This window comes from Pteropus alecto, unplaced genomic scaffold (assembly GCF_000325575.1).
Source record: "Pteropus alecto unplaced genomic scaffold, ASM32557v1 scaffold14, whole genome shotgun sequence".
NCBI lineage: Eukaryota > Metazoa > Chordata > Mammalia > Chiroptera > Pteropodidae > Pteropus > Pteropus alecto.
The window spans coordinates 12296965-12314702 of NW_006436810.1; the positions used below are offsets into that span (position 1 = coordinate 12296965).

General features: G+C 39.5%; 1 protein-coding gene across 1 annotated transcript; it reads right to left on the reverse strand.

The window, feature by feature from the left end:
* Positions 1 to 10875: 10875 nt before the first annotated feature.
* DSEL (dermatan sulfate epimerase like) lies at positions 10876 to 17732 on the reverse strand. The gene is made up of 2 exons (XM_006913730.3): positions 17598 to 17732; positions 10876 to 16814 (listed from the first exon to the last, which is right to left on the reverse strand). The coding sequence occupies exon 2, from the start codon at positions 15902 to 15904 to the stop codon at positions 12266 to 12268; it is 3639 nt and encodes a 1212-aa protein (XP_006913792.1). The 5' UTR covers positions 15905 to 16814; positions 17598 to 17732; the 3' UTR covers positions 10876 to 12265.
* Positions 17733 to 17738: the final 6 nt, after the last annotated feature.

A 17738-nucleotide genomic window follows, 5' to 3' on the forward strand; every position in this document is an offset into this window, starting at 1 on the left:
AACATAAATAATTTGAAAGAACAAAACAATTCTGTGACTATGATGGATCAAGGCAACACAAGACCATTCCGTAATCATGTCTGGATATGGAAAAAACATAAACATTTCCCAAACCACGGACTACAACCCTCTCTCCCAGCTAATATGAGTGATGGCTACTTCTTTACCAAATACGGCTTCAGCCTCTCTCTACTCTTCCCTCCTTCTGAATAAGACTTATTCAGACACTCAATCATAGAATCATCCTCCACTTTCTGACAGCAGCTAATTCAAAGCAAAGTTATACTATGTAAATCCCTCTTATTATAATGAACAATAAATCCAGTTTGTTCTTGGTGAGTTTTGGCTGGTGGACATGGACAGAGAAATAATAGGCCATATATAATTAAAGCTATAAAACACAACAAAAACAGCAAATTAGAGAAAATCGATAAAATAGAATGAAGGAAATTTGTAAGATCAGGAGCCAAAGTTATGCAATAGCAAATAAACATAAAATAGTAGGTAGGAACAAAAAAAGCTAGAAGTTCGTCTTTGGAAAGACTTATATAAAAGACAATTTAATTATATGGCCCATTATTTTTTTTTGTTAATGTCCACCAGCCAAAACCCACCAAGAATAAAAAGAAATAAGGCACTCAATATTAGGAGTGGAAAAAAAAATGTGTGTGGGGTTGGGGTGGGGGAGTGAATAATAAGAGAGGCAGCAGAATGCATCTGGAGCAAATTTAAGTCAATAAATGTGAAAAACTAAAAGAAAAGGACAAATTATTTAAAAACATAACTTGCCAACATAGGCTTCAAAATAAATACATGAGCTAAATAAAATAAGCCTATAACCATCAAATAAAAAATCGTATGCATAGTCAAAATGTTCCCTCAAAGAAAACACAATGGTCAGTTGGTTTTAAAAATGAGCTGCAGCATTCTAGTATTAGATCATTTCAATTTTATGCCAACTCTTCTAGAGAATATAAAAATAGAACAACCTCAACTTTCTTTTTATGTGAATGGTATGTCGACTTCAAAATCAGACAAGTACAGTATGAGAAAATCACAGTTACAAATGTTGATATTGACATCTTAAATTGTTAACAAACTCAATCCAGCAACATATACAAAGATAATGAATCATTCTCAGGCTGGTTTTATCATAGCAAACCAAATTTGGGTTAATCTCGAAAGACAAAAAATAGATATTTTCATACAATACAAATAATATTTTCACATTAACAAAGGCAAAGAAACATAGGACTACCACAATCAATACAGGAAAACCATCGAATAAATCTTATTATGCATTGATAAAAAGTCACTTAAGAAAGTGGGAGCAGATCAGGCGAGTCTGCGACACTCACACAGAGCCCACCTGCTCAGGGCGAAATCCGGAAGCACTCGGCTCACACCAGGAACAGTTCAGGAACATTCAGCTTACCAAGTCCATCCCGTATTTTATAGGCGGTACTAACAAATGAATATGTATGTTAAACAGTCATAAGATTAAAAGGAAGGAAATATAATTCTCATTAATTACAGATTGCAAAACCATCTACACAAGTGTTTCGAAAGACTTTATAGGTAAATTATTAAACTAGTAAGAGGAATTAATAAGGTCCCTGATACAATATAAATAACACAAAAATCAAGTGCATTTTCTATATACTAGCAACAGTTAGTCATTCATTGTAATAACAATATGCAAAGTGCTCAGACTTAAATCTATCAAAGGATTAACAAATATTATGTAAAAAAAGAGAACTATCATTCCATGAAGAAGTCAGTTCTCCCCAAATTGAAGTAATTCATTTACAATTAACATGTATTGTTCTTTGTTTGTTTTGAGGAGCTGTGCAAACTAAGTCTGAAATGCATATGGCAAAACAAGGCTTAAGAAAATCTAAAACAAAAAAGAGGAAAAAGAAAATAAAAAGACTTGCCTGGCCAGATTTCAAGGCTAACAGAAAGACCATAGTAATTAAGACAATGTGTATTGTCATTGGTGTAATCGAATTTGCCAGAGGAATAGAGAGCTCAGAAATAAACTTGCAATGAAATATAAAGACCTGCCATGTTGTAGAGAGAGCATCAAAGGATATTGGGAAAGAAAAGGGTTTTCAATCTTTTCCATCTGAAACAACAGGTTGTTCATACAGGAAAAAAAAAAATCTCAGAATCAACACGATTAATACAAAGCAGACTAAATATTTAAATATAAAGACAAAATCCGTGGCAGATGAGACTCTAAAATTACCTCCAATTATCATGTCTCCTGGTCTCCATGCCCTTACATAAGCCTTTCCCAGACCCTGTGACTGCATTTAACCAAAGCTGATCGAGGTCACTTCCATGATTAAGCTACGTCGTTAGCAGTTTCTCAACTGATTCGCTCCCATCTTGGCTTTCATGATGTAAACTGTGATAAGGAGATGCCCACATGGCAAGTGACTGAGGGTGTTCTCCAGCCAATAGCCAGAGAACTGAGGTCTTTAGTCCAACAACCCACAAGGAACTGAATCTTGCCAACAACCCCGGAGCTCAGAAGCAGATGCTTCTCCAGGTGAGTGTTGGATGAAGTGCCAGCACCAGCAGGTAACTCCAGTGCAGGCTTGTCCAAGATCCTGAGCAGAGGACCAGTTAAGCCATGAATGCCTGCCCCTCGGGAACTGTGAGATAATAAATGTATGTTGTTTTAAGATACTAAATTTATCATAAGTTTGTTATGTAACAATAGACAAATGATAAAAAATTAAAATGCATAGGATAAAATAGAGAATAACATTTTTAGTGCTAAGACTTTGAGATTCTTTAATAAGATGCAAAAAAATATAAATAATAAAGGAAAACACCAATATTTGTTTACATTCAAATTGAGGACACCTGTGTATCAAAATATATCACATGTCACAGTACAAAGATCATGAAAATATAAGCCAAATAGTTACTCATGTCACATATAACCAAAATAGACTAGTATTAGTAATATATGATAAATGTCGATGAATCAATAAAAAAATGAACTCAATAAAAAAATGGATAAAAGACATGAACATTTCATTTCACAAAAGACACATTAATGGAAAAAGAAGGACTCCTGCATTATGTGTGTGCATGTGTGTGTGTGCGTGTGTGTGTGACTCCTGCATTATGTGTGTGCATGTGTGTTGTGCACACGCGTGTGTGTGTGCGTGTGCATGTACCCACACTCATGCATGGGTGCATATATGCTAAAGGTGATTGATAATTGGAAAACTGCAAATGAAAACAAAAATATGACACCATTTTATACCACCAGACAAGAAAATATAAATAAAATGTCAAGTACAAGAGAAAATCTGGAACAAAAGAAATGTTTCTATAATGGCTGGAGTGTCAATTTGTCAACCCCGCAAAATAATGATATGATATTGTCTAGAATAGCCGAGGTTGTGCTTTCAGCCCTGGATATATGCTCTAGGAAGGAGGCTGGGGTGGGGAGCTGATGGGAGGTTTCTGGGTACAAACAAAATGCAATGACAAAATTCTTACATATGAGCATTATAGAACATATATGAGTATTTTTATACAATATTTGAAATTTCAACAATTAGAAATAGTCCCAAATCCATCCACAGGATAAAAAACAAAGTGTAGTATGTTCAGATAATTGTATATTCATATAATGGAACACTGCCATGTTGAAAATAAATAATCTCCACCTACAAGCATCAACACGCACTAGACAAAATTTGGGACAAAGAAAAGTGAGCTGCACAAGCATATATGAAGTATGTTACTGTTTACCTAAAGTTTAGAAACATTCAAAAATCTACAACATGTTGATAAGGAGAGAGACATGTATACTAGAGCTATAAAGAAAAGCCAGGAAATGGTAAACACAGAATCCAGGATAAACGTTACATCTAGGATAGTTGGTGGGAACGGGAGGACATAATAATGGAAAGTTGGATGAAGGGCTTAACTACGAGTAAATGGTGGGTGTACTCGTGTTCATTTGATTAATACCTTTCCTATTTTTTATGCCTGACACCATATTGTAGAGTGTGTGAGTATACAGATTCTGAAACTAAGTCCCGCCTCTGGGCAGAGAAACTCGCATCATAGAGGAGGGCTTCCCGCTTCCCAAATAGGGTCAATACATCTTTCATCTTTTCAGAGTCAACACATTAATATAACGTATTTTGCATATCCATAATACCTATAGTTTGATAAAGGGGGCAGTAGAGCTGGCATATGCAAGGATCAACACAATAGTGTTTCCTAATTTGCATGCAGTGAACCACATAGCAAGCGTTAAACAGCAATATCCGAGAAAACCAGTCTCAGAAAAGGAATTCCTGTCTCAAGGGTTTGAACCTGACTATCATAGGTCTGCGGCACTCGGCTCCAGTGCAGAGGTGCATGCTCTCTCGCACTCTTTGCTGAAAGGTGACTCTCTGGCTGGAGGCTCTGGCTTTTGCTCCTGGGTCCCAATCTACAGCCGTGGAAGAGAGAAAGCATCCAAATGTACAAAGCACCAACCAGAGGAGAAGATACTTTTATCCCAACCCAAATTATATGTGTGAATAACATATGAATTAACAGAAAAAAATTTTTTTCTATATAGATTAATTTTACAGTGATATAATTCTTTGTTATGTATGGCATGAAGGTGAACAATCATTATATATACATATATATGTAATTTGGATTGCTATCTGCAATCGGTTTCCATTTATCCATCACAGCCAGTGGAGAAAGTAATGTTCACATATAGTCTTAGACACCCTCAGCTTTTATGCATAGTTCATAATAAATAAGTGGAAAAATTAAAATAGGAAAAATACAATGATTGCAATGTAGATCACAATTATATATCTACCGAATAAGGTATGAATATAAAGTTATGCTGAGTGCTATACAAATGGCATTTGTAACATGGAATTTGTAACATACAATTTTAAGTAACAGCATCATATTGAATTCAAAAAGTTCTATATCTCAATAAAACTCAGAAGTAAATACCATATGCTCTGAAAAAAACTCAAAACATGGCTCTAGAAATGATGAAGACATTGAAGTTGAAGTAAGCGAATATTTGAATAAATTTTTTTTCTGAAAGTAAGAACATAAAAAGTATTTCCAAATGAATATATTGTATAATTGTGATTGCACATTTGTGCAACTCAATTAATATATTAAAAACTAAGACAGATGTCTGTTTTGTCTATATAGGTTAACAATGTATGCTCAAATTATCTGAAAACATTTTTGATATCTTTTCATTGGGAATATGGTGCATCGCATATAATAATAGAATCAAAGTAAATACCTCTCCATGTATATATATTTCAGTAAGACTAGAAAATTGAAGGTGATCACAAATAGGAAACAAATTCTGTTCTATTAATTTTCACATGACTTTATTTAATCCTTGCATCAACTCTGAGAGAATTTTACAGATGGGTAAATGAAGATTTAAAATTAAGAAACTTGTCCAGGACTTCACAGTTGGTCAGCATCTACTGACTTAGAGATTTGTATTGTTGTTTTTCTAATTTCAAAGCTCAATATAAATGTGTGGTAAATAAAAAGTTGTAATGGAAATCTCCTCTTTCAAATTAAGCAAGGATATGGGAGAAAGATGCAAACAAGACTTGTGAAAATCCCACCAGTGTACTCTGTTGATAATACAGAGAAACCCTCATGCCTCTTATGGTGATGGAATTCAGCACGTATCAGCATGTACCTTTCCACTCGTGTTTAATGATGGAATATTTTAGTTTTATAAATAATGTTGGGTAAAGATAAAGTGAGGACTGAATGTGTGTATATTTCAGTTTATTTTGGTAAATCTAGAGAGAAATAACCAGAAGTTCACTGGTGCACAAAAACCAACTGCACGTGTGCTATGTTCCAGTTGGCACGTAATTAGGGCACTCGGGTTAGCGTTTGAAAATGAAGAGTAAAAACCACCTGTTTTGTTTGTGTGCAGTTAATTTTTATTAACTGCATTCTTTAGATGCATTTGTCTTTTCACAGGTATCTAATGAAAGCAATTGCATCATTTCTTGGTTGTATTATTGTATTCTTATACATATAAATAAATCTTTTAAAGTTTTGTGAAATATCACATTAAGACATCAGATTAAAATAGCTCGATATATTCAAATTAGCCATATTTTAAAATTCCAGGAACTTCAAACAAATTTACAACAAAATTAATCTTTTGGAACAATGCAAAGGAATAAATGAACACGTGATTAAAACAGTAAGTACCAAAAAAAATGGACAGTAATCTTTCTTTATAGTACATCGAGGTTAGAGAATTATTTGCATTATGCAACGAATAAAGTAAGAAGCATCTTATGCATTGTTCATGGAAGGGTACAGATTTTAATGCAGGGATTAGAGATTTTGTATTGCTCATTTACTAAATGAGAAAGTGACAGTAATGGGAGCCGAGCTGACTTCCAAAAAGAGGAACGGAGAGCATCACGGATGTCACATGTCCGTGAACGTTTGCTTGTGTCCTTCAACCATTAAGAACAATGTATATATTCCAAGTTTGCAAATAGAGAGGAAGACAACAAATGAGAGACCACCACATATCCAGGACATGTGAAAACCTGGGACACTTTGGTGAAATTCAACATCAGTGCTAATACGCTTAAAAGAAAATTTACATTTCATCTCCAGAGTCAGAGCAATACAGAAATAGGTTAAAGAAATAGAAAGAGCACTTGCAATGTACTATGAAGATTTGCTCTGATTATAATTTATCCTTTTTTCCTAAGTTTTAACTACATTAAATTTCAAAGAGATGATTAGGTAGTTCATACAATAATTAACACAATTGTTATAGAAATGAATCTCCTTTTGTGCACCTTACTTTCTGTGTTAGATTCAGAGTTATTGTTTCCATCCTTCTTTCCTTCCCTCTTTCCCACCTTCCCTCCCCCTCTCCTCCTCATCCTTCCTTCTGGTATTATTTACATGGCTGGGAAAAGAACAGCAGACTTTTTTTTTTTTTTCCTAAAATGAATCCTGGTTGAATATTTGTTAGTCACAGATTTGACAAGAATATTTACTTCCACTTGGTTTAGGCTCCTTTGTGCTATGACCGTTGTGAAATGCAGAATAAGAATGTATTTCTTCATAGTTCCCACTAGACTGTCACCTCCATGGAGGGCAGGCTCATGTATGTTTTGTTCATGGTCACATTCCCAGAATTGATACCTGTGCCTAGTAATGCGTATGTACTCAGAGAGGAGAGGGAGAGAAAAAGAAGATGCTATTGGCCACCTGGAGCCCAGATGGAATACAAGCCTTCGTTCTAGCATTACGTCTAGCAATGATCGACACGCACACACACCACTCAGAGCACATGCTCTTAGGGGCATCCCTTGATCTCCAATAGCAGACCAAGTTTCTTTGTTATGAATGTGCTGGGGTAGCTCCTTGAGTAGGAATGGGGGAAGAGCAAGGGTCAGAGATTTCATTCTATTTGCATTGCTCTTTTGGACATTGATAGGACATGCCATGGTAACTATAGAGTCAAAACTTAATTAAGAAAAAATAGGTAATCTCTATCCAAATTTACCAAAAACTCCTATCTCAGTAAACTACTCCTTTTCCTCTTCATCACCACTTCGGAAAGAAATAAGCAAACTGTAGCTACTACAGAACAGATACCCCTTTCCAGCGCCTTCTGTTGAGGGGCAGTCAGGAGTTGGCATGCCCCTCCTTCCTTGTTCTTGGTCAATTCCTACTAATTTTGAAGTTTCTAGAGAGAGTGCCAATTCCTCACAGGGCAAGGTCATAGTCAACCAATATATTGTGCTCTTCCTTTATGCTAATCAATACCTCAACATATCCCAAAAGTATGGTGAATAAGTGAATTGATAAATGAATTGTAAATCCACTCAAAATTCTTTCACAAAAGTACATTCCCTATATAGATAATATGAGTTTCAAATTTATCCGTAAAATAAGTACCGTATAGAGTTCTTGTGAGGATTGTAATGAGACACACAAAACTTTGCAGTTCAATGTGTAGCATATATTTAGGCTGATTCGTGATAGATCCTTCTCTCTCTTAAAAAAAAAAAAAAAGAAAGTCTTCACTGTGCCAACCTCATGCACCACTTCTTAAGAATATCTCAAGCAACCTGCAAGAACCTTCTTTTTAGTGATCTCGTGCTTGAACGAAGATCTTACCAGTGGCCAGAGGGGATGTAGAGCACAGCACGTAGTACAGAGGTGCTCTTGCCATTTAGTGAGCTGGGATGATGTACGTAAAAGAGTGAAGTGGGCTGAGTGCATGTCAGAGACAGGCCTTGGAATTAAATTAGGAGAGCAGAGGCGAGGCTTGCCCATCGCTGAAGGGTGCAGGTTTAGCGGCTGAAATCGTGGGACTGCACGACAATATTCAACTTGTCCCAAATTTCTCACCTTCTGCCTTCTCAGCTCCATCAATATCCTAACAGATACCCGAAGACCTAAAGAGGGCTATTATAAACTCTCCCAACCATAGCCAAGTTGCTTTTAGCTTTTTATTTATTTATAGAAGAGTCATTACACATATAGTTCGAATAAACTTGTTTATGATCATCGGTCTATGTTTCCTTTGCTGCATAACTGGAAAGTGTTAAAGAAAAACAAAAACAAAAAACTCCATCGGTTGGAAACCTTAGCTAAACTTATGTTTAGAAATAGAATCAAACATGTTACTGGGACTAAATGCAACATATGCTCATATAAATTATAGCTCAAGTATCTACGTACGAGTGAACTAGAGAATGTTAGAATGTATTGAGATCCCTATTATCCTCTGTGCAAAAAAAAAGAAAAAGAAAAAGAAAAAATCAGTTAGTTCTTAAAATATTATTTGGATTTTTCTTCCAACATGAAGAGAAATAATGATGAATCTAGTCAAGTACTGGAAAAATGGCCTTAGCAGCTATTTTTAGACATAGTAAACATATTTTGGTCAACAAGTAAATAAGCAGTGAATAGCTCATGTGTTAAATACCTTGATATCTTAGAATGTTAAGCTTTCTTACCTCTAAAAGTGGTGTTAAAACCTATTGCTTTCTATATACATTTTCCCCTAAATCGATCCATGAATATTCTTCTAATTGAGTTAATCAAGCCAATCAAACACAGCAATTTAAGAACATTATTAATGTATACTCAGACAATTGAATGCGATATACTCTATACATCGAGAATGTCTAGGATCTATGTTGATCCACCAAAACCTCTGCTGATTTGTGATGCCAGGCAAAATTAAGTGGCTGAGAGGAGGGGCATTTCAAAATGTACCAGTGTGTGTGGACAAGAGGTTCTTTTTTGAATATATTCACTGAGAGTGATGTGGCAGGACTTCTGCCATGCCTGGGACTTTTGATATAATTACGCCATTCTCGCCAGCCATTTAATCATTCTTCTCTACCTAAAAAGTCAGCCAATCAAATGTCTAATACATGGGGTCTAGGCCAAATATGTGTATTCTTGTGTCATCTGCTTAAAAATTGTGCCTCTCCAGGTTTCTATAAATTAAAGCATATTCATAGACTTATCTTTTCCCCTGAGCAGATTCTCCTGTTTCCTATCCTTCCTGGAAGTTTCATTACAGTAAATTCAGCTCTGGATATGGCCTAAGTGAGTAATCTGCATTATTTCACTTTTGAAAACTGATTACCACTATATGTACTTATGTTACTTTCGTCAGCAAAATTAACATATTCTTCCAAAGTTTCAAGATTTGAAGCTCTTATAAAAGCTTTTATCCCAATTAGACCTAACTTTGGGGAAGTTAATGAAGAAAGGGATTGCTTTGACAGAGAGGGCACTTTATGTTTCCCTTGGAAGTGTCACATACTGATAATCATTGCTTTATCGTCAAGATGATAATAAAAATAAATGGTGTCTGTTCGAATTTTCCCTAAGATAATGCCTTGGGAGTGCGGGACCTGGATGTTCGGGGAGAGTAAGTCACCTTGGGTACGATGATGACAAGGAAGTGTTCCAAGCATGACCATATGCACGCGTGTCTAATGGCTGTGTCATCCCTCACCCACACAGAACATTCCTCACAGGGCAATCTCCAAAAAGGACTTTTCTTCCAGCAAACGTCCTCTTGGTGTGAAAGTGGGGGAGTACAGAGACAGGGAAATTCACCCCAACACGGCTATGTGGGGGTGCAAGTTAGGATACACCGTGCAGGTCATTTTGTTAAGCGTGTCCCTCACTTTCGCTATCAATAGTATGTTCCCACATTGTTCCCAGTACTTTTTAATTTTCCACATCTTCCCTCCAGCTCCCTCTCCCCCACCCCCAATTCCTCCACATACTGAACCTGGCTCCCTTCTGCCTGTGGGCATGTTCTGTACAGTGTTAAAGGCAGTGCTACGGCTTCTGCTGTCTTCCTGGTTACCTGCACATGCATCTAATTCTTACCTTGATCAGACCTCATGTGACTGCCAACCCAAAGCCTTTTCACTGGATCTCATTTGAGATCACACATCGTGGGAATTGAAAGCAAACACTGAGACTCTGACTAGTGATGGAAAAATGGTATCATCCACGTGGCGATTTTACATACATGTTGATGACCGAGAGAGGAAGAAGAATCTCCCTTGAAAATAATAGTGTGGATTCAGGTCTTCGATTGCCCTCTCAACCTAGGTTAATGTGATTTTCACTCATCTGGAAATTGGAGAGAAAAAGCAGGAAGCGCTGAGAAGGAAGCCCGGATGAGGGAGGAGGAACGGTCTGCATTCACACGGTAATGGGAAAAAAAATGACAGCCAACTTAGGTTTAGCTTGAATGCAACATTGCAACATATCCACGACTTTATCACTCTGGAGGCACATTTTGACACAATAACAAACTACTGAGAAAGAACCACTTTTATCTAGGTCAGAATGACAGACTCCCAAGTGTTAGAGAGCTTGGGGAAACGACAGTTTGAAACATCAGGGAGAAGTCTGCAATCTGTACAGAGATTTTCATCAAGTCGCAGACACTGCCTAATAGTTCTCATCCAATACATTGTAATTACTCCACTGGCTTATAATGGCATAGCATTTTGATTTCGGAGCCTACCAAAATAAAATGAACCGCATTTTATAACAACTACATTTATAATGAGATGCAGATGGTAAAGCAAACAGATGCCTCTGACATCATCTCCCATTTGCCTTCAACTTCTGCAGACACTGGCAGTCTGTAACTCATTCAAAGGGATGCAAGATAAGTCGGGCAGTTTTCCAATTCTGTTTCCAGTCTGAAAAAAACACTGGCAGCAGTGGCACTGGTCCCTTTGAGTCATACAGTGATAATTCCATGAAAAGAAATTTGATTCTAAGTCTACGTCAGGCTTTAATACAAAATTAATCAACAGGGGGAAAAAATCCCCACAAATACCAGGAGTTTAGCAATTAGTAACTACTGATTGTTTTGCATGACAGTGACAGAAAGGATAGAGTGGGAGTGAGGTGACGGCAAGCAGCTGTAGCTTTCAGGAGGCAAAAAACGAGAAAGGAGCATTTTAAATGTCGACAAGCAGGTTGAAAATACTCTACCAGCCCTTGGCATCCAAATTATTCAAAGACTGATTCCTTATTATTTCAAAGTAGAAAACTTGAAGGCGGCTTTCAGGTCACTGATCCTGACATTTCTGTATTTCCAGCCATATTTTTCCAGAAGGAATCCTACAGTTTTGAGTTCTGATAGGAGCATTCCCCAGCGAAATCGCTGAACAGTATACATGGTAAAGGATTTTTTTTTTGGAGGGGGGGGGGGCGAGGAGGTGCAGGATAATTGTGTTAGAACTCTTTAGAAAGGAGCTTTTGTAGTCCATCTCAAAAGTTAAGAGGTGCTTGGGGAAAGCAACAATTGCAAGGCCTTCAGCAGTGTTTGAGGTTCCAGGATACATCAGCACAGTTGCAGGTGGAGGAGAGAGTTAAGCAAAAACCTTTAAAATCTTCTCCTCTCCCCTGACCACAATATAACTTCATCTACACCTCTGTAGTGGAAAGTTTTTAGCAGAAAAAAATTCAGCAACGAAGGCAAAGAAAGTGATGACATAAAAATAAATCCTGCTAGGCCAAATATGTTGCCTATTTTTAAAAGAACCTCTCTGTGCAAATAACTGCACACACACACACACGCACACACACACACACACACACACAGTACAAGAATAAACAAACTCTTCTAATTCATGTCCACAAATTGGGTTGGAAAGTATTAGTGCAAATTTCTGCTGACCTGCAGCATTCAGTCCATAAACTTTGGATATCCTAGACGGTCCATCAGTGTCCAGCAGATGTTTTCGATCAGTTTAATTTCATCCCTAGGCAAGTTCTGTTTCCAAACATTCGTGTTACTTGGTGATATTTCTCCTTCGTAGGGAAGATAGAAAAGATTCGTGGAAGTGGCAAACAATATTTGGTTTAAACTAGCAGGAGACAAAGGAATTCCAAGAAAGGCAAAAATCCTTTCAGTGGTTTTCTGAGGAAAATGCACGATATCTTCAAACTTGACCAGCTGGTAGCTGGTATGCAGCAAATCTGTATTTATTCTCAGGGCTGCTGCTGTGTTTGCCAGCCACAAATGAGACAACAGGGAGACCGCGTCTGACTTGGGTTTTGATAATTCTTTCCTTAACGCTTCATACTCGAGAGCGTAGCCTGAATTTAAGCTACATCTGCCTTTACCTCCATCTACTTTGAACAATTTGGCCAAGCGCTCCGGTATACTCTTCAGAGAGTAAAGACTTGGTTTGCTACTGTACAGCATTGAATAAATCCACGCTCGCGGGTCCCTTACTATGTACAGTGCCCTCAGTGAAGTTCCCAAAACTTCTTGAAAAAAGCGAAGCTTTAAGGTCCAGCTCCCGCTGCTTAAACTAAGCACAGGCCGTGCGCCTGGGTAGTAAACCAGATGTCTCCTCAAGGCCCTGATGTATTCAGCATCTCTGTCAAAGGCGCCTTTCATTCTACTTCTTTGTTCTGGCAAAGACTCTCTTTTTCGTAATTTTCTTTTTTTGTCCTTATTCACTGTAAAGTATTGGGCCAGTTTACCCCTACTGGGTTCACGCAGATGGATGTTTTGCAAGTGCAGCTTTGTGTCCTGGACTAAGGACTGCAGCCAGCCCCGCAGTAAGCGGAAATGCGAGCTGCGGACATCTGATGCCTTCCATTCACAGGCGTCTACAAATGAGTCGATTTCGAATTCAGTTTCGGGGATGTCAATGTAGGCTGTGGGAACCCTGATGTAGAGGAAATCACTGCTGTTGAAGAAAAGCTGTTTGAGAATTTCAGCTCCTGAACCCGGAAGTGAGGCAATGACCACGTCGGGAAGATAGGCGTGGTGCCCAGGGGAAGACAAAGACTGCGTGCCCGGCCCAGCCTCCGTCCTTGCCCACTTTGCACAGATGGGCTGAGTGCAAGTGCTCCACACATCCAGCAGCTCGATGAACCACAGGGCGACTACAAGTGTTAGGATCCATCGCATTAGCTTTCTAAAAGAAAGGTAAAAGCGCCACTGAAAAGTTAAAATCAACAAGCTAATGCACAAAATCAACCCAATTGCTATATTAAATTTGAATCCAAAGGGGAAAATAACTTGATCGTGTCTCACGGGCTTTACTATTGCTTGCGTGCCCAAACCAAATCGGGTGATTTGGCCCTGATCGGCCACGTTGGCAAAGCCACCGAATCCCAGGTAACTGAATCTTGTGTTCAGGTTGCGGTAGTCAGTTACGATGGAAACGACGTGTTCAGAATTATTGACGTTGAGAGAAATCTGAAGACCAGAGTTGGAATTGTCAGTAAATCTGCAGCTGGAAACATTGACATATGGCCCATAAAAGACATAAGCAATTCTTGTGATCGGGGACTCCATCTGAAACGTAACATTAACAAATTGAGTCCATCGTTTCTTAAATTCGGCGGCTTGCTCTGCTTCCTGTATACTAGCAACGGGGCTAGTGCCACGATCATCAAACCAGAACATTTTGTAGTGTGCATCCCACACGTCCATCATGGCACCATTATACCTGTTCATAAACCTATATGGGATGTACTTAAAATCGATATCCAGATTATGAAAGAAGGCACTGACAGATTTTATTGGGGAATCGGCTTGCCTCTCTACGTGATCGACGACTAGCAAAGTCTGAGAATTTAAGAGAAGCAGAGCACGATACACGCTTCTCAGCTTCATGGCTGAAGAGTAAGCAGACACTGCCTCCCCGCTCACGAATATCATTTCCCCATGTTGAGAGGCGGTGATGATCTCCCCCGCTGCGTCGCCAACCTCCTCACTGGTCCACTTGAGCCACTGTGCGCATTCTCCCAGTTGACCCTCCCAAGGCTTATTACACTGGCTGGTGGGCGATGGGGCAAACACCAGCACGTTGTTGAGGTGGCTCAGCTTGGGTCCATAGAGAGCTTCGGAGACGAATACTTGCCCATTGGGGGCGAAAGTAAATGAGTTCTGATCTGGGTGTTCGTGTCCCGGGTTAAAGCTTCTCCACCCGTCGATCCAGGAGTATGGCTGAAAGTGAACTATGTCGTACACAGCTCGACCCCCTAGCTTTCCAGATTTAAAAGACACAAAGGTATTGGTCTGTGTATTTGGCAACCCAGCCCCGTAAGTGACAACACCCCAGTTGGGGAACGTGTACATTTTTGCAGTACCGTATTCGGAAGGAGGCTGTGGGGTGAGCTGGGGGTCATACCAGATGTATTCGGTGTGAAGAGTACTCCACCTCTGGGCGGTTGAGGGGACCATCGGCCCATCTTTAGGTCGGTGCCTTCTAATCTGCTGAGCCAACCAATTTCCAGCTCCATTCTTTAATATGAACTTATCCAAAAAAACCAACTGGCTCTCTGGACCATAAAACCAATTATAATTGGAATCTGCTATACCCACAGTTCTTTGGAAGCCTGGCAAAAGGGTGGCATAATAGAACCAGAAGTGCATTTTTAACCAGTTATTATCCAAGTTGTTGATATTAAAATGGCGCTGGGCCAGAAAAACATACTGTGTGACCGATTTAGCTGTGTAACTTCCATAGGCCACACCTTCGTCCAAAGAACCATCGACGATATGATTCAATAGAAACATTGTCTTCTCCATCACATCTACTACAACCTGTTTCCACAAATTCACTTCAGATCCTTTATCTACCCCCGTCACCAAGGCCCCGGTGAGTAACGCTATCATATTAGTAGCTTGGTGATTATGAAGAAGCTGTTTGCCCCAGGAGCGAACCTTGGAATACTCATACATTTCTTCGGTAATCACCCATATTTTTTCCAGGTATTTTTGTCTTCGATGGTCATCTAATAAGTTATATAAAAAGTCAAAGGCAGTAGCAAAACCTGTTAAGGAATGGCCAACTGGAACCTCATCCCCCGGCGCATTCTCAACTAGCCAGTCTTTGTAGCCAACCATCCTGTCCATATATTCCAAGACAAATTCAAAGGCAACTTTGTCTTCCGGGCATAACAAACAGTACAGTGCTAAGGGAGGCAGATTGTTACCGTAAATTTCATTCCACTTGGCAGCGAAGTCAGCGTGCTTGGGTGGAGGTAGGTAGTATGTTGGGTTGGACAGCATGACTGTCACTGCACTTCTGATAGCTCTAAAAAGATGCAAATGGCTTGTGCGAGACTTTTGTCTCATTGCTTGGATTTCTCCCGCATCAAAATATAAACTTGGATGAAGCATACTCTTCTTCAGCTTTTGGTTGGGTCTGAAATCTTGCACTTTCTGTGTCTTAAACTGATCTATATCATCTGTGAAAAGTGCCCAGTCAGAGTAATTGCTTACAGATTCCTCAAAAGTAGAGAAAGCAAACATCACTAATGCTAAAAATAAGAAATGTCCTGTAAACATTAACGCCATGATCCATCGGGGAGTTCCTTCCCTTAAGCATTCACGTCAGACAGAGTGCTCAGTGCGTTTCCCATCTGCTTAGTATAAAACATACATTTAAGGCCTTGATAAAACGAAGACTATAAATCGCTTACACTGTGAAATCCAGCTGACGTTCGGCTCATTCAAAGCAAGTACAGTTGCCAAAAAGAGAAAACTTACACTGTGTATCTGTGTCCTCGATACAGTTTTGCTTCCAATAAAACTTCAAAGAATGTTAAAACCTCTAGTTTTTCCATATCGCACAGCAAACTGTGGTACAGAGAGTCAAACATAATATGAGTTAATTCAGGATTTACTTCCTTTGCATGAAATCTACCTAACGTGAAGAGTCAAAACACACATTTTTTTTTTTTTTTAAAAAAGGTGTTCCAAAATCCAGATTAAGAAGTCATTCCTAGCATAGGAAACCACAACCAGCAATAAAACCACCATAGACGTGGGATGCCCCTGTGTGTGTTTTGCCCAGAGAAGGTGATGAGGAAATTCTTGGAGTGGGCTCGGTTGTTATTCCTCTTGTATATTCCTCTCAACTCTTTACACTTCTTGCTTTGAGAATTTTTTTTCTTCTTCCATTTTGGGAAAAAAACATCTTCAACAAGTGTTCACAGTCCTACCTGGTTTTAAAAATTCAGAATTCTCGCTCTCATTTCAAATCTGTCTTTTTCAGGCTTTCTTACTCATCAGCCTATGATGACCCGGGAAAAGCATTTTCTCATCTTCTTTTATGACTGTCATCTGTACAACTAGAAAACTCTAATCTCTTCAGCCACCTAGGTACTTCTCTTCCAATCATGAAGTAACCACCAATTGGGAAAGAAAACTCCCCTCACGCCAACACTGACGTCTTTTTTCTGTTCTTTTTTCATGACACTCTTTTCTGGTGAGGAAAAAAAGAAAAAGAAATTCTCTGAGGCTACAGGTGTGCTAGGAGTGAATATAAACTGATGATTTCAGTGTTGACAGAAATTTCAGAATCACAAATAAAATCTGTTATGAAGTACACTCTAAGTTAGCTCAAGTGATTCTTGTTTTCTTATATTTGTTAAGTGCACACTCAGAAGCCAAGCAGCTGCAAGATCTAACTTTTCCGACAGTATTTATCTTAACTATGACTTGCTTTCCACATTTAACATGTTTTTATTCAAATGCCGTTAACACAGAGATGACCCCTGCTACCATTCTTGTTGTTTTGGTCACAGAAGGATCCGGGGACAAAAAGCGAAAGTGGAAAAGACCTTTTTCTGATTCTGGTGGAGGGTTTAGCTTTCATGGGATCAGAAGGTGGGAACTAAGACCCGTCACTTTCCTCAAAGGAGAAATCGCGACAAGGCGTGGGAGCAAAGAAAGGCAGCTCCGACTCACTGTCACCTGTAGCTTCGTTTTCCGTCCTCGCGAGACGCCACCAGAGGGCGCTCAGACCCAGACTTGGGGCGCAGCGTCGCCGCGGCCCGTCTGCGGGTCTGAAGAGCCTACCCAAGTTTCAGTCCTGGGCCCGACTCCTCCGCGGGGAGCGTCAACGCTAGGAGTTTCCCGACCCGCCCCGCCTGTTGCATTTTTCCATGCGCTTCCTACGAACACGCCGCCCCCGCCCTCCGATCCACCCCCGAACTCTGGCTGTCGTTTGGGGACAAGAGACCCCTACATGGCCAAGTCCACTTACCTTCGGCAGATCCGCACCAGGGTCTCCAGGCAGCGCCGGGCCCCAAGGAGGCCAGAGGTGGAGAGTTCGAGAAAATTGCCCCGCACAGGAGGCCGGGCCGCGCGGTCCCGCGCGGGGCGACCCGCGCCCCCAGTCCAGCGC